This window comes from Carettochelys insculpta, chromosome 14, assembly GCF_033958435.1.
Source record: "Carettochelys insculpta isolate YL-2023 chromosome 14, ASM3395843v1, whole genome shotgun sequence".
Lineage (NCBI taxonomy): Eukaryota > Metazoa > Chordata > Testudines > Carettochelyidae > Carettochelys > Carettochelys insculpta.
The window spans coordinates 24209001-24230762 of NC_134150.1; the positions used below are offsets into that span (position 1 = coordinate 24209001).

The window sequence follows — 21762 nt, forward strand, 5'->3', positions numbered from 1 at the left end:
TACGGTAGCAGCTCAGATTTTTGGAACTTTTTAAACTAGACAGGGCAATACAAATAGAAAACATACTGCAGCAAAAAAGTTGCCAGTGGCTGAGGAAGTGGGACCGCACAACTTAATGGGGCTTTTGCCTTTCTAAAATGCCTTAGAAACCTTATGAATAAGGTTACAATGTAAAAAAAGATGACACTCCTGAAAGTGTATCTATGCTAGAATCCCTACCAACTCATGTTGTGTTAATGTGCGATAGTCTATATAGTACATTACAGTAAACTGAGTTAGGTAGACTTTGTGTTCCTGTAACCCCCATGTAACTAAAAGGCCATGTCTACGCTTTGCCAACATTTTGAAATGGCCATGCTAATGGCCAAATTGGAGAATACTAATGAGGTGCTGAAACGAATATTAGCATACTGCCGGACACAGCACTTCAAAAGTGCTGCATTTTGCTTGTGTGGGCTCGTCTACATGGGGGTCCTTTTAGAAAGGACACTGCAAATGTCAAAATCCCCTTATTCCTATCAGATTTTGACGTTTGCAGGGTCCTTTTGAAAAGGACCACTGTGTAGATGAGCTGCGCATGAGCAAAACACGGCACTTTCGAAGTGCTGCATCCAGGAGCATGCTAATAAGGTGCTGAATATTCATTTCAGTGCCTCATTATTATTCCAATTTGGCCATTAGCATGGCCATTTCTAAATTTTGTCCAAGTGTACCTGTAGCCAAATTTTCAGCAGTTCAGGGGTTGGAGATGGGATGCAGGCTGCTGCTTCGTTCCCAGCTCTTCACTATTTGTGGACCCAGGAAACTGACCAGCCCACTAGGCTGCTTCTCCTTGCCTTGCCCTGCCCCAGCTGGGGGCTGTCAGCCTTGCGGCTGGGAGAAGGGGCTGCAGAGCAGCGTCAAGTTGTGCTGTGCTCACGAAAGCTCATGCTCAAAACTTTTCTGTTAGTTTAGAAGGCGCCACAGGACCCTTCGTTGCTGTTACACGCATTAAAGCGAGTTACGCGCGACGTAAAGGCGCGTTTGTGGAGGGCTTCCAGTAATACAGCCTGAGTTGGCAGCCACGGATTCACACCCACTGCCGGCTCAGGAGCGTCCCCCTTTTTTGCAGGGACTGACGGACACTGCCCTGTACGTCACCGGCTTCTCCCGGAGGCGCCCACATGGCTTCAAGGGGGGCAGACGTGAAGTTCAGAATGTGAACCTAAGAGAAAAACAGGTGACCCCCCGGCCCCGGGCTTCACGCGGCCTGAGTGGCACCGCCCTCCGAGCGCCTCGCCCCTCTCACGTGATCGCGGCGCGCCGAGCCACAAGATGGCGGCGCCAGACTCCAGCGACAGTGAGGAGGAGGAGCTGGCGAGTTATGGCACAGCCCTGGCGCCCCTGCCCGAGGGTAAGGGAGCTCGGGGGTTGCCGCCGCCGCCCCGCTCCTCCGCCTTGTGCGGAGGCATCACCCTCAGTAGCGCGGCTAAGGCTGCCGCGGGAGGCCCGGAGCGCAGGGCCCACTTGGGGTGGCCGCGTGGAGCTTCCTTGAAGCCGGGCCCGGCAGGGCAGAAGGCGCCCACCTAGGCTGGTTTAGGGAGCGAGTCGAGCCAGCTCCTCGCCCTGCGTCTTCCCAAGCGCCTGCGTTACCAGGAGGCCCCTCCCCGCCAGGGGCTTTCCGGTGGCGCTCACCTGGAACAGCCCAGTGAGCCCGATGTGGGGGGAGTAGATGATGCCCCTGGACCGGGGCTGCTGTGCTGCGGCAGCTCGAAGAGAGCAGCGGTGAAAGAACCTTCTCGGGGTTGGGCCTGCTGGTTGGGGAGGGTTGGTACTGTAGTGCACAGCGTCCTCCTCCCTGACTGTCAGGTGGGTGGGGGTACAGGCCTGGGAAAGGTATTAAACAACAAACAGGGGTGCAGGGGCTTCCCCTCTGATCTTTCAGTTACTGAGCTCCTGGGGCAAGCCTGTGGTACAGAGGAAGGTCAAATGAAGGTACACAGCTTCAGCTAATGTTGATGTTTCTTAATTTGATCTTCCTTGGATATGCCTGGTCAGGTCTTCGAGGGTTCGATCTCACAGGTCTATTAGGGATGTGGGGATTGAACTATGGGGTCAACAGTCAACCCCTGTTCTCCTCAGTAACAGGAGGAGTTAAGGAGGTCAATGGGAGAGTTTCTCCCATCGACCTCTCTCTGAGGACACCCAGACAAGCAGATCATAGATAACTCGATTCCATCTACACAATTGCTATAACTACAATTGACTTCAATGTCTAACGTAGACCTGCTGCTTGCCATCTCCACTAAGGGGGGTTGACAGGTGCTTGTTCTCTGTTCTACTTCCCTTACTCTGGACAAAGGGGCAGGAGTACTGGGTTGGACAGGCACCCTATGAATTTTATTGTGTGTTCCCACTAGGTGTGCTAAATCGAATGGCAGAAGATAACTTGTGGCGGGGTTGATCTTCCTTATAGTGTGGATGTACCTCTAGGTGCACCTTGGAGCTGGAGGAGGTCCTTAGTTTTTAGACCCAAGTGTGAATAAGGCCTGGGTCTGGCCACAGATTTTGTACCGTTTTGGTTAGGGCTGTGATTTTGTTTGCTCAAATACCAGTGCAGCTCATAGTGGGAACACATTTCTGTTATAAAGATGCTTTATGCGAGTAGTTCCTTTCCATTCTTGTACAGGAATAAAGCAGGCCCCTTGTACAATCATGCAGCACTTTAAAAGCTAACAAAATAATTTATTAGGTGATGAGTTTTTGTGGGGCAGACCCACTTCTTCAGATCTTGTGATAGCGCTGAACTGGAAATAGGAAGTGCAGCCCTATCTCCAGATCTGAAGAAGTGGGTCTGCCCAAGGAAAGCTTGTCACCTAATATATTATTTTGCTAGTCTTTAAAGTGCTACATGACTGCTTTTTGTTTTGTGAAGATACAGACTGACATAGCTCCCTTTCTGTTACTGGTCGCTTGTACTGTGTTAATTTTTCCAGGGTAGCTAATGCTGTGTAGATTCTGTGGAGTAGTTCCACCTGCAGTGATCCCAGGAGGGGTGTGGGGTGTGTGCGCTTCAGAGGCCACTCCAGCCGGCTTGGGGCAGGCCACCTGCTGTAGGCAGGAGCTTCTCCAGTTGGGCTGGAGCTTCCTCATAACGTGCCAGGAACTGGGGCTGTTCCAGCTTAGCTAGAGGATCCCTATCTGGGGTGTTGCTGTGCGTGGAAGGTGCTTCAGTGGAGCTGGAGCAGCAGTCATCTGCAGCGGCCCAGCCTGGAAGTGTTGCAGATAGGTGCACTCTAGCCAGGCCAAAGAAGCCCCAGTATTAGCATGCCACAAGCAGGGGCGATCTAGCCCAGCCAAAGCAGCCCCTGTCTGTTGCAGGTTGGCTGCCCCAGCCCAGCCCGCTCTCTACCTTGCCCAGGGCTACTACAGATAAGGCTGCTCTGTCCCACCTGGTGCACCGCACCCATGGTGGCCTTGCAGGGCTGGAGCAGCCTCCCCAACTAGCCCACCCCCAGACCCCATCCAGTTTAATCAGTTAGCTGTTTAAACCTTGTGTTTAATCCCCAATTAAATGTCATTTTACTTCCCTAGTTCAGGTTAGGGCATCAGCCATTGTTTACATACAGAGCTGGGCAGCCTCACCTGCTCTAAGAGCCTTAGTAAAAGTCAGCACACCCAATTCCCATCTCCATTTAGACATTGGTGCAGTACCCAGGGAAACTGAGGTATACACAGTACTAATATAGAACAGTAAGAATTTCACACAACATAATGTCCGTGTCTGCACTATCCCAAAACTTCGAAATGGCCATGCAAATGACAATTTTGAAGTTTACTAATGAAGCACTGAAATACATATTCAGTGCCTCATTAGAATGCCAGCGGCCACGGCACTTCGAAATTGCTGCGGCTTGCCGCCATGTGGCTCATCCAGACGGGAGTCCTTTTCAAAAGGACCCCACCAACTTCAAAATCCCCTTATTCCATATGGGGGATTGGAATAAAGGGATTTTGAAGTTGGTGGGGTCCTTTCGAAAAGGACCCTTGTTTGGACGAGCCGCGGCAATTTTGAAGTGCCACAGCTGCCGACATTCTAATGAGGCGCTGAATATGTATTTCAGCACTTCATTAGTAAACTTCAAAATGGCCATTTGCATGGGCACTTCGAAGTTTTGGGATAGTGCAGACACGGACGTTTCGAAGTTTTGTGATAGTGTAGACGTAGCCAATGAGGTGAATAAAACCACACTTTTTTTTACAGCAACATGTAGGCTATGTCTACACTAGCCCCAAACTTTGAAGTGGCCATCTAAATGGCCATTTCAAAGTTTACTAATGAAGTGCTGAAATACATATTCAGCGCCTCATTAGCATGCGGGCGGCTGCGGCACTTTGAAATTGATGCGGCTCGCCGCCGCGCAGCTCGTCCCGATGGGGCTCCTTTTTGAAAGGACCCCGCCTACTTCGAAGTTCCCTTATTCCTGTGAGCAGATGGGAATAAGGGGACTTCGAAGTAGGCGGGGTCCTTCTGAAAAGGAGTCCCGTCGGGACGAGCCACGTGGTGGCGAGCAGCGTCAATTTTGAAGCGCTGTGGCCGCCCGCATGCTAATGAAGCGCTGAATGTGCATTTCAGCTCTTCATTAGTAAACTTCGAAATGGCCATGCAAATGGCCATTTCGAAGTTTGGGGCTAGTGTAGACACGGTCGTAGTGTTTGATGTGCCCAGTTGCTTTGCTCTCATTTTTGCACTTCAGAGTTGGCTGCTGTTCCTGTGGGGAGCAGATGCAGAGAAGAATATACATTTTATTGACTGCCTAGGTTAATTTGCTTATTTTTTGTACTTTTATAGGCGAACGAATTAAGAAGCCAGTTCCTCTTCAAGAGCAGACTGTTAAAGATGAAAAGGGACGATACAAACGTTTTCATGGAGCATTTAGTGGTGGCTTCTCTGCTGGTTACTTCAACACCGTTGGTTCAAAGGAAGGTCAGAGATTGTATCTGAAACTAATTCTTCTCCTGGAGAAGAGCTGCAATACTACTTTGAGTAACATTGTATTTTGCTAACATTGTTTTTTTGGAAAAAAGGTGTAAATTGGAATTATGTATGTTTTTTTTCTGCTGATGGCTACTGTAAATAGTTAAACTTTTCTTTTTAAAATGAACATCAAAGATGCTAACTTGGAATGCTTTGCTTATGGGTACACCACTTTACGTTGGCATGTCCTTAACGTGTTTCTGATTAATAGAATGTCAAAATGGCTATCTATAACCTTTCATTGCTGCATTCAAATATTATATTAGTTTATTCTGATACATTTCTTAAAGATTTGCTTTCTTAAAAGGATGGGCACCGTCAACTTTTGTGTCATCACGTCAGAAGAGAGCAGACAAAAGAGTCCTTGGGCCAGAAGATTTTATGGATGAAGAGGTAAATCTGTGGAAATACTACAAAAAATTATGGCATGATAATACAGTAAAGTCTCAGAGCATGCGAACCCAGGGTACACGAGCCCATTCTTATGCAGCTGACCCCCAGTTCCAACAGTAAACCCTGCGCTTAATTCACTCTCCCCTGACCCCCCCCCGCCCTGACTCACCCTCCACCCTGCCTGCCTGTTCTGCACAGCACTGGCTCAGCCCCCTCCCCCACTCTTCTCACCGCCCACGCATAGCTCCTGCTTAACCTCCCCGTCCCCAGTTCAGCCTTCCTGCTGGCTCACCCCCCACCAACCCCATGCCCAGCTCTGGCTCACCACCCCTCACATGTGGCTCCAGTTCAAACCCCACCCCCCAAACTCTGGTTTAAACTCCCCACGTGTGGCTCCGGTTCCATCCTCCCACCCCAGTTCAAGCCCTCTGTCCCTGCACACGGCTCCTGTTCAGACACCCCACCCCCCCACCCCACCCCCGCGGGTCCTGGCTTGCCACCCAAGCTGGGCTCCAGTTCACCTCCACCCCTCACCCCCCTCTGCATCCCTAACACACCCCAGGATTAGCCTCACTCTCTGCATGCCTCCCACAGCCTCAACCCACTGCGAGGCTTAACCCTCCCTAACTGCCCGCCCCACCCCAGGATTTACCTTTCTACTGGTTGCCAGGCTGCAGAATGTGTGTTCCCCTGGGGAAAAAGCTGGACCCCCACTTACATGAAATCTGGGTTACGCAAGGGTGTATAGAATGGAACCCTTGCGTAACTCAAGTGTCTAGTGTACTTCATATGTTTCAGCATTTTATCACTATGCTTATTGTTGCATGAATTTTTGTAAATAGGGATAATGAAGTAATTTTTATTATAGCTAGTACCAGTGCTGTTTTGGGGGTTGGGGGAAGAGGAGCTAGTACTTCATCTGGCTCCCTATTGTGGGGCTGCTGGGGACCCCTGCCTTTTGGCCAGGATTCCCGCCACTGGGGCTGTCGGTGTGGCTCCATGCTTCAGCTGGTTCCCTGCCTCAGTGCTGCTGGGTCCCTCAGCCCCTGGCCAGGGTTCCGGTGTACCATATTGGAACATTAATGCACTGGATAGTACTAATAACAAATTTATAAGAATGATCCACTATTTTAAATTTTCATGAAAAAACTGATGTGGTCTTGTCAGAGACAAGTGTGTGTTTGGTGTTTGTGAGGTCTGCTTGCGTCTTGGAAATACTAGAATGTAAAATATGACGCTTGTCTTGTTTTGATGACAGATTAGTTTTGAGAGCTGAGTGTAGTTTCATCCCTTAATTGTTAACAGGCAATTTTGTTTAACAAAATAGCATTTTGAAGAGCCTAAATAAAAATAATTTAATGTTCTATTTACTTTGCTTATGTGATATCATAATTCTTTCCAGTTTTCTAATAAAACTTATCCTTCTAGGCAGGACCAATTTAAAAAGAAAAAAAACTTACTAAACAGAAAGCAAACAAAACTTTCTAGGCCTCCATCATGAAAAAGCACATGTAAAGACTGATTTTTTTTTTATTTGTTGAAGATGCTTAAGGGGAAATAGGTGCCCAGTTTCCCATAGAAATTTAATTAGAGTTAGACACCTAAGGAGAGTTTGAAAACCTATCTGAAATAAAGGTCATAAACAACATGTTTTCTTTGGAAGGTCATCTTTAATGTTAGTATATATTTGAAGAAAAAATAGTTCTAATTAGATTTTTTTTTTCTATTTTGTGTGTGTGCTTTCAGGATCTTGGTGAATATGGGATAGCACCTAAACAAATTACGACAACGGAAGACTTTGCTTCCAAACACAATGATAAAATAAAAGAAAAGGCTAGGCAAATTGCCGGGGTTGTTGCATCCATTCCAGGAGCCACTGCACTGGGTGATTTAATAGCACCAGCAAAGTGAGTAGATGATATCCCTCTTCACCCTCAGCCCCCCAAGCCTCAAAACCAAAAACCTGTACTGTACTGGCAAATAAAGGAATTTCTGATTACTTCATTCAGTGCAAATCGCTGAAAAATACGGAAAATTGCATTTTCAAACGGGTCTCCACTTGCCTCTTTGGTGCGTGCGAGTTTGTGCACATAACCATTTGCAGTTCTGCATGCAAGGAACGAATACAAGAATTGTGCTTACAGAAAATTGCTGTGAAAATTTGGCTCATACTGTTATGCGGGGGTGGACAATAATTTTTCTTGAGACGGGGCTCTCTGAGAATTTGGTACGTGGTCAAGGGCCACACATTTCTATGCTATTAAAAGAAGGAGATGAGGGATCTTTAGCTGAAAGTTGGATCCAGGAGGAAGCTCTGGGTACGGGATTAGGGTGCGGGAGAGAATTCTGACCTGGGAAAGGGGTATAGGAAGGAGGTGCAGGATCTGGGAGGGAGTTATGATCAGATGCAGAGGGTTGGGGTTGTGACCTGGGACCGGGAATTGGGATGTGTGAGTGTGCCAATTGCAGGCTCTGGCTGGGAGATGCTTACTGTTGGTGCCTCCCAGCCAGGAGACCCTATATGCTGTTTAAAGCAGTCAGCAGCTAGGGCTAACATGCATGTCTCTGCATGCCATGTCCCTTGGAGGGGGGGTTATCTCCAAATGGCATGTCTCTTGGAGCTGGTTCTCTGTGTGCTGCACATGCCCACAAGCGTGGCCCACTTCCACTGGCTGGTTTCCAGCCAAGAAGAGCTGTGAGGATTGTACTTGGGGGTGGGGTCAGAGACCCCCTAAAGGGCTGCCTGCCATGCAGAGATGCACATGCTGGCCCCAGCAGCGTGGGGGTGTGGCAGGTAGGGAGCCTGCCTGCAGGTGCCACTGGGATTCAGGATACTGGTGACCCAGAGTACCATGGTGAGCCAGATCCTAGTGTTTAGCAGGCTGAATCTTGCCCACCCATTCTGTACTGAATTTATTTATAACCTTCAGGAGCTTAATCATGAATACTTTTAAAGCAGGCTGTCAGCGTAAATGTTGTATCAATTTTCTCTTAGAATAACTATTGGTGTTGAACTGTTGCGAAAAATGGGATGGAAAGAAGGACAAGGAGTTGGACCTCGAGTAAAGAGAAAGCCACGCAAACAAAAACCTGGTATAGTCAATTAAGTTAGGAATAATGGAAAATGCTATGCTGTTGAGAAGCATCTATGCTAGAAAATGCTTCTATGCTATTGAGAAGATCTTTTTGAAACTTTCTTTCCTTTGTTCTGTTTTTTTTTAATTTAAGAGAAGCTTACTGAAGAATTGGAACTTTAATGTGCTGCTGCTATGTCTTTACAGATCCTGAAGTAAAAGTGTATGGCTGTGCGCTACCACCTGATGCATCTGAGGGATCTGAGGTACTACGCAAGCAAAAGTTACTTTTATAGAGAAATTACTTTTAAGTTATTTGAAATATAACACATATAAATAGAAAAAATTATAACAAAAATGTGAGTATTGTATGACTAGACTACTAATACAGTATTTGTTCTGTGAGTCCCAGGACATTAGAGATAAAAAGTGAGTAATAGTTCTGTTGGTGAAAATGACAAGCTTTTGATTTGTAGAGAGCTCTTCTTCTGAATAGTAATGGATGGTTAATGTAAACCTAGAGCAGCTCCTTTTCTTGTCAGGTATATGCTGTGATATCAGTATGGATTTAGAGAAAATGTTGCTGTGAGATTTTTATACTGCTGTACAAAGGATGATGCTTATTTATTGTAATGTACTTTATAAAAGGATGAAGAGGATGAATATCAGCCAGAGAATGTGACATTTGCACCTAAAGATGTAATGCCTGTAGACTTGACTCCAAAAGAGAACGTCCATGGACTTGGTTACAAGGGTCTAGATCCCACCAGAGCATTGTTTGGGGTTTCGGCAGGAGAACAATTCAGTCTTTTTACTGATGGTTCCGAAAAGACAAGTGATCTGCTTGGTAGTCTGAAACCTAGTAAAGGAAGAAAACTGGGTATCTCAGGACAGGTAAAACATTCCTGTATGTACTGTGGTACAATGTCAGTTATAGGAAATAAATGTTTTTCTTAAAATCTGTCAAATGGAATTAAAAGAAAAAGCTTTAAAGTAAATTGAAAATACCATTTCCGTTATAAAAATAATACTTCGTAGTGCTCTGCTCTCAGAGGGAAAGTGAATTCAATTTTATATTTTGTAATGTATTATACAGTCTCTGCTTTCGTGGTTAAGTTCAGGTGTATTCTCTGTTCTTATCAGTATAATACCAAACTTTAGATGCAAAAAACTACGGCACAGAAAGGTCAAATAAGTTTACTAAACACAAATAAGTAGGGTTAACCTGAGTCTTGAATTTAATATATTTTTATTGGCTGGAAGAGGTAAGAATTATTGGTTCCTATTGGATTATGCATGATATTCTGATATTTTGTGATTGAAATAAATCGTAGGAGAGTGGAATTGTGGGAGTTCTCCTTTTTAATGCATTGAAAGTATTCAGTATTGGAGTAGAATCTGTAAGGCTTAAACGGCTACACTACAGAGAAATATCAGAAAAAGATACACAAATTGTGCACTGCATAATTTGTGTATCTTTTTCTGCTTTTCTGTTAGGAGGGGCTTTTCCAAAATTTGGCCCATCTGCATGGTGCCAAATTTCAGAAAGACCTCCTCTGTCAGGCCATCCCTTCTTCGTTGTACAATGTTTACAAGGGTGGCGACAGAATGCGTCTGCTTTACCGGAAGTGTTGTTGGACATGGCTGACCTTTTCCAAGAAACCTCTGGTGTCTCAGAAAAGGGCTGTAGTCCAGCCCCTAGCTGAAGGGCAAAATGCTGTATTTCCCTAGTCTGTAATGAGGCAAGACTTCTGGATAACATAATGGCAATTTTTGCTGTAAATATCGCTATTTCTGTTGTTAATGCAGCCGTAGTCCATGTTCTCAGATAGGCAGGAACAGCTGAAAAAAGACCGTACCTTTTCTATTTGTGAAGTGATGTTTTCATTACATGGTCCCTTTCATAAGGTAGTTTTGTTTTTTTTTTCTCTCTATGGTTTCTGGCTTTATGGGAACTGAAGTGTAGATCATTGATTTTTTTTTCCTCCTTGAGGCCTGATAAAGACGGAAAATACTCAGAAATTGTAGAATGATTGTAAGAAACTTTGTGTAGTTTGAGAACAGGATTGTGAGGCAGGCTACCTTGCTTCTTTTCCCATTGCTGCAGTGACTTGTTATGAAGCCAGAGGTGAGTCCCTGAACGTTCTATATGACTTAGTAAATTAATGGATGTAATGTAATAATATCTCGATCAGTTCACTTTAGGTAAAAATGAATGCTATGTATCTGTATCTGGAGTAAAATGTGCTTTCTGTGATGCAAAGGTGTTTTAATTTTTGTCCATTTTCTTTCAATGTTAGGTTCTGTCAGCCAGATTGTTACCCTTTAGCATGATAATTTGTAATTCTTATTTTCAGACGAGAGAAATATGGTCAAGCTGCATGATTTTTGGGGAAAATAGAAGTACGGTCAAATATAGTTATGTGTTATTCCCACTGCATTGCTCTCCTCTCTGAAGGATTTCTGCCATCATAATTATTTTCGTCCCTTAGAGCTCAACAAGTGCAGTTGTTATTCAGATGGCAGGATATATTTTTCAGTGTTATAAAGCTAATACTGACGATTATAAACAAACATGCCCCTGACATATAGTGGTCCCAGTCCCTTTCTGCTTGAGGACATGTTTGCTGTTTTGATCATTAGTCTCATTTGGCAGGGTATCATACATGATACATGGAAAGCTATCAGACTGGTCCCAAACATGTAATTTTAGTGTCAAGAGACAAAATATACATCTGACTTGTTACTTTTTCAAGAAAAAACTGTTAGGATTCTACAATGTCAAAATATAACCATTTTTAACTTAAAATATTTTTTTCTAGGCTTTTGGTGTAGGAGCTTTGGAAGAAGAAGATGAAGATATATATGCTACAGAAACATTGTCAAAATATGATACAGTCCTAAAAGATGAAGAACCTGGAGATTGCCTGTATGGTTGGACTGCACCTAAGCAGTATCAAACCAAGAAAAGTAAGAATTTTTTTATCTGAAATTTCAGTATATTTGTATTTAAAATACTGGCTATGAAAATGCCAATCTGTTTTCCATGTATGTTCAATTTATAAAGAATTCATACTGGATAGCCCTGGGATCTCACCATTCACCTCTATTCCTGTTACTTGTAGTTCAAAAGCAGATTAAAGGAAAAATTTTTTTTTCCTCGGCTTAGTTTATTTGAAAGTATTTTTCTGCTGCAGCTAAAACTAGTGAATGAAAAGCAACCACCATTATAAAAATACAGATGATGATAAAAGCTTGTTCCAAATTTGTCTGTGGCCTCGGCATAAAATATTTTATGTAAAATGTTTAAATATCTAGTTTGCAAAGGAAAGCATTCAAAAGTTTTAGGAAATGTCAGGATGAAAGTTGCTAGTGCTATAGATATGAAAGTACATTAGCATTAAACATCTCAAATTACCATGAAAGAGGAAAATAACTCTTGCTAATGGGTAGCAAAAGTTCACCACTAACATTAGTGGTTATGGTTGAAAAATCTCAGAAATATTGCATGCACTGGGAGAGAACTAATACTAGGCCCTGATAACTTACATAATTTTAATGACAGAAAAGATGCATAAATATTTATGCTGTAATTTAGTGTTGGGATTTGAGTGGGGCTGCTCTCATAAACACTGTATGATGAGGTGCATAGCGGCTTGCTGTGCATTATGCCATGTGTCATTGATTAAGTACCATCTTTGAGTTCACCGTCTATGTGCATGCATAAACTTATGAATTTCTTTCAAAATGAGTGCATTTAGTTCTACCAACGTACACAGTATATGGTCAATCACAGCTTTGGAGGCTTCGGTGGATTCTGAATGGGATAGGCATGCCTCGGATTGTGGCTTAGGAAAACTTTGCAGGATATGAAAGTTAGCAGTAATTTTTGCATATTCTACTTACATTGTGCACTGCAGAGTGGTATTAGTTATTGATGATTATTTGCAAGTTGAGGAAAACTGTCAGGGTTTTTACTAAGGAATTTTTAAAAAATCAGGACCTGCTAATTAACAGATACTGTATTGGAAAATAGCTTTTGTAATTGTTAAAGTGTAATGTGCCTGCACATGAAGTTAGTTCTGTAGTTGTTGGCTTTGAAAGTCCTAATACTGTAATGCTTTCATAGGAATGGAGAAAGAAGTTAGATATATTGGCAACATTCTGGATGGCTTTTCTTTGGCTTCTAAATCAGCCACTCCAAGGAAGGTAAATTAAAACATAATGTTTTCTCTTAGCAAAACCAACTATTATAATTTTGCCATTTTTACACATTTAAATATACCCAATAACTAATCACTCCTTTGTCAATAATAATCATATACCTGATGGAAAGATATAAACATGTCTAATATGGATTCAAGGAGGGATATGCATTTGCAGCAGAGGTCCTATTCATAGTGGCTGTGTCTACGCTACAGTGATCTTTCAAAAGATGATCTTCTGGAAGAGCATGTCCACACACAAAAAAGCAGATCAAAAGAGCAATCTTTTCTTTCGAAAGACAGCGTCCACACAGTCCTTGATCTTTCAAAAGAACGGACCAGGGATCGAAAAATCTGGCACCCTGAGGACCGCTCTTTCTAACAAAGGGCCCCCAGAGTGTCTATGCATGCTTTTTTCTGAAAGAATCGTTTGGAATAAGGAACTCTTCCTTATTTGGGAGAGGAAGAGGGCCCCTGGAAGAAGCACCACATTCTTTCGAAAGGAATTCAAAAGAGCGCATTTTGTGTGGGGATGCTCTGCTTGTTCTTTCGGAAGAGGGCCTGGTTTTTTGAAAGGACTTGCGGCCATTGCGTCTTGTGGTAGAAATAAAAGTGTTAGTAAGAAACAAAGATATCCTAAATACTCAAAACGATTTCAGGCTGATAATACAAACCTGAACTGTATCCATCCACTAGACATATTAAGCGCACTGAGAGCTGCTTACTGCTCTTTGGCAGCATTTTGAAAAATTGGTTTGAGCAAGTATAATATGTTTGTTGTTAAGACATAGCATTGTATTTTCTTAGTGACTAAGGCTTCTCAGATTGACTCAGTGACAAATTTGTTTGAACCCTATTTTTCTGTTTAAGTCCAAGATATCTTGGTATAATGCAGAGTGATCTAAAACCAACGCAGAATGTAAAATTTTGTGACATGCTTTCCTAAAAAGGAAATAGAAAGAAAAATCCACTTAGTACACTTTAACATAAAGAGGCACTAGGATATTTGCTCATTCAGGACTATTTTGTTAAGACACATAAAAACAGAATTTCAGTGAAGGATGCTGAGGTATTTTAAAAGCTTAGGGAAAAAATTCAACTTTTTAAATTTAATGTTTGAAAGTGCATATAATTCCTATTTTATGGAAGGTGAATTCTTAAGCAATATCCAAAGCATTTTTGAAATAATAAAAACAGTTCTTAATTTTTCTGTTTGATCTATAGTTGAATTTTATAAACTGAATTTTCCATAATGATTTTTTTCAAGCTTCAGATGTTCCCGTTTTATAATACCATTTATTTATTGACTCAGACTAATTGGGCCTGTCCAGTCTATTATATAGCTTGCTTTTTTATTGTTAAAGATCACAAATGATACTGATGGGGATGCTTTTCTGCAAGCCTTAGAAGTACAGATTAGTAGTTTGTAGTAAGACTAACTTTTGTATTCTGCCCATTGGTTTTAGTGAAGGGCATCACATCTTTATATAACAAATATGAAACTACATCTCTCACTGTGTTTTCTGTTTGCTTTGGCAGACTTATCTACCACCTGACTTGCCAAGGGATTACAGACCTGTCCATTACTTTCGACCAGTGATAACAGCTGGAAATGGAAACACCTTTTTACTTCAGGCATTAGCTGAATCAACTGGGAAGCTTGAGACTGATTCTCCACAGCAGAGCAGACACACGCTGAATGCATCACAGAGGAGGGAGTTGCTAGGAGAGACTGCTCTGAAAGGTGTGTGACAATACTTGTTGTTTAATTATAATTTAGAGTCACTGGACTTGAAGAGATTAATAGCTTATCCTCAAATATTTTTAGAGCATGGAATGCTTATTTACAATTTTGAACATATATTTTCTAATTTAATAAAAAACAAAATAAACTCACTCCTTATGTTCATCCAATATTTTAGCCAATATGATCTCTGCCAATTACTGGGAGTATCTACAGGTGTTTTTCAGTTTCTCACATTAAAGTAGAAAAGTGTGTGTAAAGATATTTCATTTTTTGCTTCCATGAAAACTGATTTTTCCACTTGTTTGTGTTTTTGTTTTGCCTTTTTTTTTAAACTTTAGAAATTCATGTCTTGTACAGCCTGGAAACTCTAGTCGCTAGTGATATTACAATATACGAGACCAGAGAAAATAGCAAATTAGAGGGGAAGGAGATCTTAGTTAGACTTCTTAAAATTTTTAACAGCTGTTTAATGTCAACCAGTAATAGATACTTGAGAGAGAATATAATAATTGTCTTTCCCGTCAATTAAGTTGTGGGGCCACAATATTCATGCTGTGAGGCAGGGTGGATTCATTTAATTTGCAAGACAGGTAACCTTTAATAAAATAATCTATTTTAATCTTGTTTTCCATTTGTGCATTTGAGGTTTTTATCGTAAAGAAAGGTTGGCTCTAATTGGTTGTTGGCCATTAAAACATATTGATGTGTAACTTAATGTAACATTTGTACTAACTTTGATCCTTTTTCCTATCCAGAATAATGTGTGTATTTGGGGTATGTGTGACTATATTTAATGTTTACATTGACATTGTTTAGAAAATGGTGATTGATTAATTTCTTTACTAGATTAATGTTTTTTGCTTGCTTTGTTTAAAGTTCTAGTTGAATGTGAATTCAATTAAAACACACAACAAGCATTTTTAGTTTTATTAGATAAGTAAAACTAACATATATTAGATCAGAGAAACAAATCTTAGTTTTTCAAATGTGTTTTACATTTAAAGCTGATGTATTAAACAAACGAATTATATGTAGTTGCTGAACTCAGTTGTTTCTCATCATCATGTCTATCAAGATTTTAGAACGAATAGGCCTTATCCTCTCACCTAGTTTTAGATAAAGTTTTTGGAAGAAAAAAAATCTGCCTTTTTAAAATCCCCATTTTTATTTTTTTTTTTAAATTGTGAGTGAACTGGTAATTGAAATGAATTAGTTGAATAAACTGAGATGAAGAAAATCTTATTATTTACATGTGGAAGAGGCTACTCTTGCCAAAAGCTGAGTTAGTGTTTGAACAATATCTGGTTCCACGTGATTAGCCAACAACTTTCCATCAGTGCTGTGGTTTGACTTTCTTTCAAACTTTGCCACAAACATCTACTGCTTAATATTTTTTTTAATTTAAATTATTTTAAACTGTAACAAGTTTAGGCATTAACATAGGTTGTCATCATTTCAAGTTTAACTGGAAATAGGTTTATTTTTTAAAAATAAACCTGTATTTTATTTAAATAAAAATCTGATTTTAATTTAAAAAAAACCTGATTTTGATTTTTTTCTTTAAATAATAGATTTTTATCCACCCTGCTCTGAGACACCCCCAGAAGAAGGGGCCCCCGCAAAACCTGAAAGGTCAGACTTCACTTTTTTCAGTAAAAACAAAGAAGAACACTTCCATTTTGTCTTTAGACTTTTAAGCCTTGTCCGCACGCATAAAAAGCAAAATACGGCACAAGCCTAATTTTAAAAATATTCAATGCAAATAACTCTTAAATAGCAGAGACAGGAATTAAAGTTATAGTATATTACAAATAATTAATAATGCTATTTTGTTGGCTTTTAAAACATTCCACCTGGCAAAGCTCCATGGCACAGCTTGTAACTTTTTTGACTCATGAGAACTGAAGATAGCTTCCGAACTAATAGTACTACTTTTAAATCAGCAGTAATAGTTGTTGGGTAATATGAATACTTTTCTATCCCTTTCCTCCGAAGGCTGAGCCTGAAACTTCTATAGTATCCCTAGCCTTTCTTCACTTGGCAAGCAAGTGATTGGGACCAGGAATTGAACTTTACGTGGCAGATTTTGTCCACTGAGGCTACTGAGTTAACCAAGGATAATTTATAATTGAAAATAGTATAATAGACTAATAGATAATTTTCATGTAATATATATCTATATGTACATATATAATAGAAAATAAAGAAAATCATATGGAATTGTCCAAAATTTTCAACCCATTGACGTATGTATTAGATATGAAAAAAAAATACGGAGCATATTACATATGCTGTACAAAATTTTGCCATATTTTGTCATATTTCTTACATCTGTATATTTACACTATCAAATGTAGACATCCCCAGTTTATAATATGCCAGTTAACTTGTTTGTGGTTGTACATTTGTTGATCTGTGTATCAGCACAGATATTTAGCAGGGCACAATATATACAATTATGTGAAGTGCCATTCTATTCTTGCATAGAAGATACACCCACTCAAGCAGCAATAGGTTCGCCAAAGGTGTAACTTGTAAAAGCAATATGTTTTTGTTTATAATCTTTTATACCTTTAACATAAATATAGATAGCATAAAAATTAGTATTGAGGGACACTTCTGGTAAAAGAGATTTCCTCCCTAAATGTCTATTTAAAAACCTTCTGTGAGCATTTCTAGCAAAACTGTAACATTTACAATTAACCACCACTAGACAATTGCTTTCATTTTTATATAGATAGGGAAATAACATACATGTAATGTTTTTATTTGTGACAGTAGAGAGAGTTAGAAAGATCTTGTCTTTTCCATTTATCTTATTGTGCTTTTTCTCTTCTTCAGGACCACCTCTTTCTGTTTTAGAGTATCTGTCTGGGAAAGACAAAGAGAGAATCAAAGAAGTGAAACAGGCATCTGAACAACAAGTGAAAATCCAAACTTTGCCTCAGCAATCCCTGAATAGCTCATCCTCCTCAGAAGGTGTTCATCATAAGTGGCAAATGGTGTTGGGAGGGCAGGTAGCCACACCTGGTTCTAGTGACTTCAAACCATTTGCAAAAAATCCAGAAAAACAAAAAAGATATGAAGATTACGTAGAGAGCCTTAAAAAAGGACAGAAAGGTAAGTAGCAAATGGTCATTAAACTTTTCTGCATTTGTTTACATGTTTCATTTTAAGCTTCTCCTAGGCTTGATTCTAGAATTCCATACACAGTACTTTTCTTTCTGTTTGTGGAGGCCCTAATCTTGTGAAATGTAGGCATGTTTGTAATCCCATGGACTTCGGTGAGACTGCACATTAAGTGTTTGTGAGATTGGGGTTTTGAATAATACTCATCTTAGTTTCTCATCCCCTCATAACGTAGCTCACAACCTCACAGATTTCTTCTTTTTCTCAGCCTTTTTTCCTGAGATCTACTCCAACATGCTGTAAAAACTTCACGACCCACCTATGCCACAACCAGTGGAGTCTTTTTTTTAATTGTTTCCTCCTTGCTTACATTCCAGCTCCAAACCTTCAAACTGTTTTTAATGCTCATCTCTTTTGTAATTGAGACTGTGTGTACTTTGGGTACAGTGGGGGCATAGTAATATGAATTTGGTCTGTCACCGGGAAGTATTCTTCATTCTCTACTTTCACACAACAGTTTCATGGTCCAGAAGACTCATTGATTTGAAATATGATGATTTTCAACAGTTACTATTTTCAGGGTTAGGTGTTTTTCACTATGTTCTTCAGGTTGCTTTGCTCCACTCCTCAGGTCCATCTTAAAACTGGATGAGAGACAGCTCCCAGCAAGTCAGGGACATAGAAGACAAACCTCAGATGCCCGGTTGCAGCAAAAGGGCAAATTTTGTGGCAAAATTATGACTTATCTTTAAAAAGCCATTGCCTATATATATGGAGTTTATAGGTCCCTTGCTAAGATAAAGCTCAGGATCAGAAGCATAATTCAGTTTGAGATGAAGGAGGCAGGTCACATTTCTCTCAGATATCTCTGGCTCTCTGAAGATTCAGGTATCCACTACTTCATTAGGTATACTTGCATCACATTTCAGTTTTTTCTTTGCAACCATTTAGGCTAGAAATGTTTCTTAAATTGGAAATTGAGCTTTTGGAGCTTAGTTCTGCAGAAAGAGTGACATTTATGGAGAAGTCAGAGACCACCAAATTGCACAATATTTTGAACTCTGTTTTTAGTTAATAAAAAAAAACCTATTTTTTTCTGTTTAGTGTTTTTTTTTTTTAAACTATAAATCAAATGTTAGTACTTCTGGTGTTTATTAGGTATTTATATGTACTCTGATGTTGCTCCATTTTATTAGTCAATATTCTAACTATCTTGTTGAGATGAGCTTCAGACCCAAAGGGCTTGTCTACACTACCACCCTCCTTCAAAGGAAGGATGGTAAGTAGGGTGTTGGGAGTTTACTAATGAAGTGCTGCACTGCATATGCAGCACTTCATTGAACAAATTCCCCCTTGCGGCAACTTTGAAGTTTTAAACTTTGAAGTACCGGCTTGCGTCTAGCCGCGGCTCACCTGCCGGTACTTAGAAGTGCTGAGGCAACTTTGAAGTCCCTTTACTCTCTTTACTCAAAATTTTAAAGTTTAAAACTTCGAAGTTGCTACGCAGGGGAATTTGCTTAATGAAGTGCTGTGTATGGAGCGTAGCACTTCATTAGTAAACTCACAATACCCTACTTATCGTCCTTCCTTCAAAGGAGGGTGTAGTGTAGACAAGCCCAAAGAGAATAATTTATTTGCTCAGGTTTCAAGATTGTTTTGTTGTATAAAATGGATTGACTTAAATATAGAAAAGGATGAAAATGCAGGGAATCGTAAAGTAGTTCAAAAAATCATATCAGAAGCTCAGCTTGGTGTCAGTTCTGTTCTTGTCTTCTCTAAAAGCAAATATGAACCAAAATCTGTTTCCTGTGAACAGAAAAGGACTTTTTTTTAAAAAACAAACAAACAAAAAACTTGGTACATCCACATTTACACTTATGAACTTGTACATTTAATACATGCCCAAAGACAATTTAAATACTCTAGTGCAAGTCGAAAAGTTACAAGGTGGTTGAATCTTTTATTGAGTCTTTTATGTTTACAGTTCAAGCATTTTGTTGCAAGTTGTGTGTGATGTTCTGTTTTCTGTGGAACATTTCATACTGTGTGTATTTCAGTGTGCATTACAAGGCAGTGAGTTAATTGTCAATAGTACAATAATGAAGTAGCCCTCATTCATTTGGCAAAGATTGTCATTCCGAAATCATCTTGAGCAGTCGCCCCTGGTTACTGTAGAATTGTGTATCCAGAAAGACACATGGAGTCACCTCTATTCTGTATTTCTGAAGTTTTCAGAATCTTTATATTCAACTACGTATTCATCAGACGCTGATGGACTTGAGCTTGGCTTTTGGACTTGTTTGAGCGAATAACAAAATAAGCTAAATCCAAATGACTATACATTATATTTTAACTTTTTAAGAGACGTTAAGCATATATGTCCTTTAATTTGCAGTAGATATGCGAGAGAATTGTTCAGATCCAGGTCTGACGGAATGGGAGCGAGGAAGGGAACACGAAGAGTTCTTCAATGCAGCAATGCTCTACAAATCGTCCAATTCAATCCTGTCATCACGGTTTACACGAGCCAAGTATGAAGATGATACTGACCAAGTGGAAGTTCCTCGGGACCAAGAGGTTCATGCTGTTAATAATGCTGTACTGTGATTACCTGTGTTAACAATGAGTAGCACAATCCCATTAATTTAAAACATCTTCTTAGAAAATAAATGTTAGTGTTCTGTTGCCTTGGGTTTCTTTTGGTAGTGGCTAAGAAACCAAAAGGAAATGTACAATACTACTCACAGCAGTAGTCAAGGATATGTCCTTTAAGTTCACTTTATCATAATAGCAGGAATTTGAAGAAGCTGATGATATTCTGTAGAATACGTAATCAACATTTAAATTTTACAGATGGATATTGATGACAAAGAATCTGCAGTGAAGATGAAAATGTTTGGCAGGCTCACAAGAGATAAGTTTGAGTGGCACCCTGAGAAGCTACTGTGTAAAAGATTTAATGTTCCTGATCCCTACTCTGAGTAAGATGATCAACTATCTTAATGTTTTAAACATAATTTTAATTGTTCTAAAATGTATATTTATGTAATATTTGTGGAAAATGCTAACTTGACATCTCTGGAGGCTGACACCCTCTTAATCTTAAGAGTAGATTCAACATACATAACACACCAACCAAGCTTTCTTCTGTTATCTTGCCAATTTGCTTTTAACCTAAACTGAGAGCATTAGCTCTATGCACTGTCTCATTAGAGATACTTTTAATGGAAATAGATGTTTCCTCCCTTTCTTTACTCCAGCAGAATATACTTTTCCTGTAATTTGCATGTGCTTATAGCTGCTTCCTGGACTCTGCTTGTTTTGTCGATAATATAAGATTTTGTTTTCCAGTGTTGTCAATCCATCCCATCATTATAAAGAGAGATTGATAAAATTTCATTTTCCTTTAGTTCATCAATTGTTGGGTTACCCAAAGTGAAACGTGACAAGTATTCTGTATTCAATTTCTTAACTGTGCCAGAGTCTACCACAACAACTCTAACTCAAGCAACAAACGAAAAACTGCAACAGAATATTAATCTTAACAGTAAGTGGGTTAGCATTTTATTTGTGTAATCCCAGTAGTTTAAAAAAAATTGACATACTTTGGAATGTAAAAATACTAAAATGCAATTTCCTTAAAAAGAAACCTTTTAAAAACTCAATTAAATGTACACATATAGGGCTAGATCAATTGAAATAATTGGAATTATATTGTTTTATACCACCTGAGAATCTGGCAAATAGAGATCTTCTAATTTTAAGATTTTTTTTTAAATGTAGGAAGTAATGGTAAAGCAAGTATTGGTAAAAAAATTGACCTAACCATAAAATGCTGTAGTGTTTTAACATAAAGCTAATTAACCATGGTGCTGGGGATATTGTACCATTTTTAGAGCCGAAGAAACCATCAAGGTGGGATGTATCTGACAAAGAAAAGAAGAAAAAGGATTCGATTAGTGAGTTCATAAGTCTTGCTAGATCAAAAGTTGATATTCAGCAGCAACAACATGAATCGGTAGTCGAAGAAGACAGAAGTAAAACAAATGAACCTCTCCCCAGTAAGGTATACGATCTCCAAAGGTTTGACATATTCAGTAACAGTTGTGCTGTTGGCCGTTGCTTTTGACCTTGTTAATGGTGTTTTGAAATTCATTGCCTTGTGCGTGGACAGAGTTAGTAGTAGTAACTCATGCT

At 40.1% G+C, this 21762-nt stretch overlaps 1 protein-coding gene across 3 annotated transcripts in view; it reads left to right on the forward strand.

Annotated features, from left to right (window-relative positions):
• Positions 1-1306: 1306 nt before the first annotated feature.
• Positions 1307-21762, forward strand: part of GPATCH1 (G-patch domain containing 1) — a 35423-nt gene continuing 14967 nt past the window's right edge. For 2 of the 3 annotated variants that reach the window (XM_075008855.1, XM_075008857.1), the window contains exons 1-15: positions 1307-1393; positions 4832-4966; positions 5325-5410; positions 7157-7317; positions 8406-8503; positions 8692-8750; positions 9133-9378; positions 11307-11454; positions 12614-12693; positions 14229-14433; positions 17278-17556; positions 19961-20142; positions 20419-20546; positions 20976-21112; positions 21462-21631. In XM_075008855.1, the coding sequence (XP_074864956.1) occupies positions 1315-1393; positions 4832-4966; positions 5325-5410; positions 7157-7317; positions 8406-8503; positions 8692-8750; positions 9133-9378; positions 11307-11454; positions 12614-12693; positions 14229-14433; positions 17278-17556; positions 19961-20142; positions 20419-20546; positions 20976-21112; positions 21462-21631 (2193 nt within the window). In that variant the 5' untranslated portion in view covers positions 1307-1314. The remainder of the gene's footprint in view (positions 1394-4831; positions 4967-5324; positions 5411-7156; positions 7318-8405; positions 8504-8691; positions 8751-9132; positions 9379-11306; positions 11455-12613; positions 12694-14228; positions 14434-17277; positions 17557-19960; positions 20143-20418; positions 20547-20975; positions 21113-21461; positions 21632-21762) is intronic. The other variant, XM_075008856.1, reaches the window with a different exon arrangement.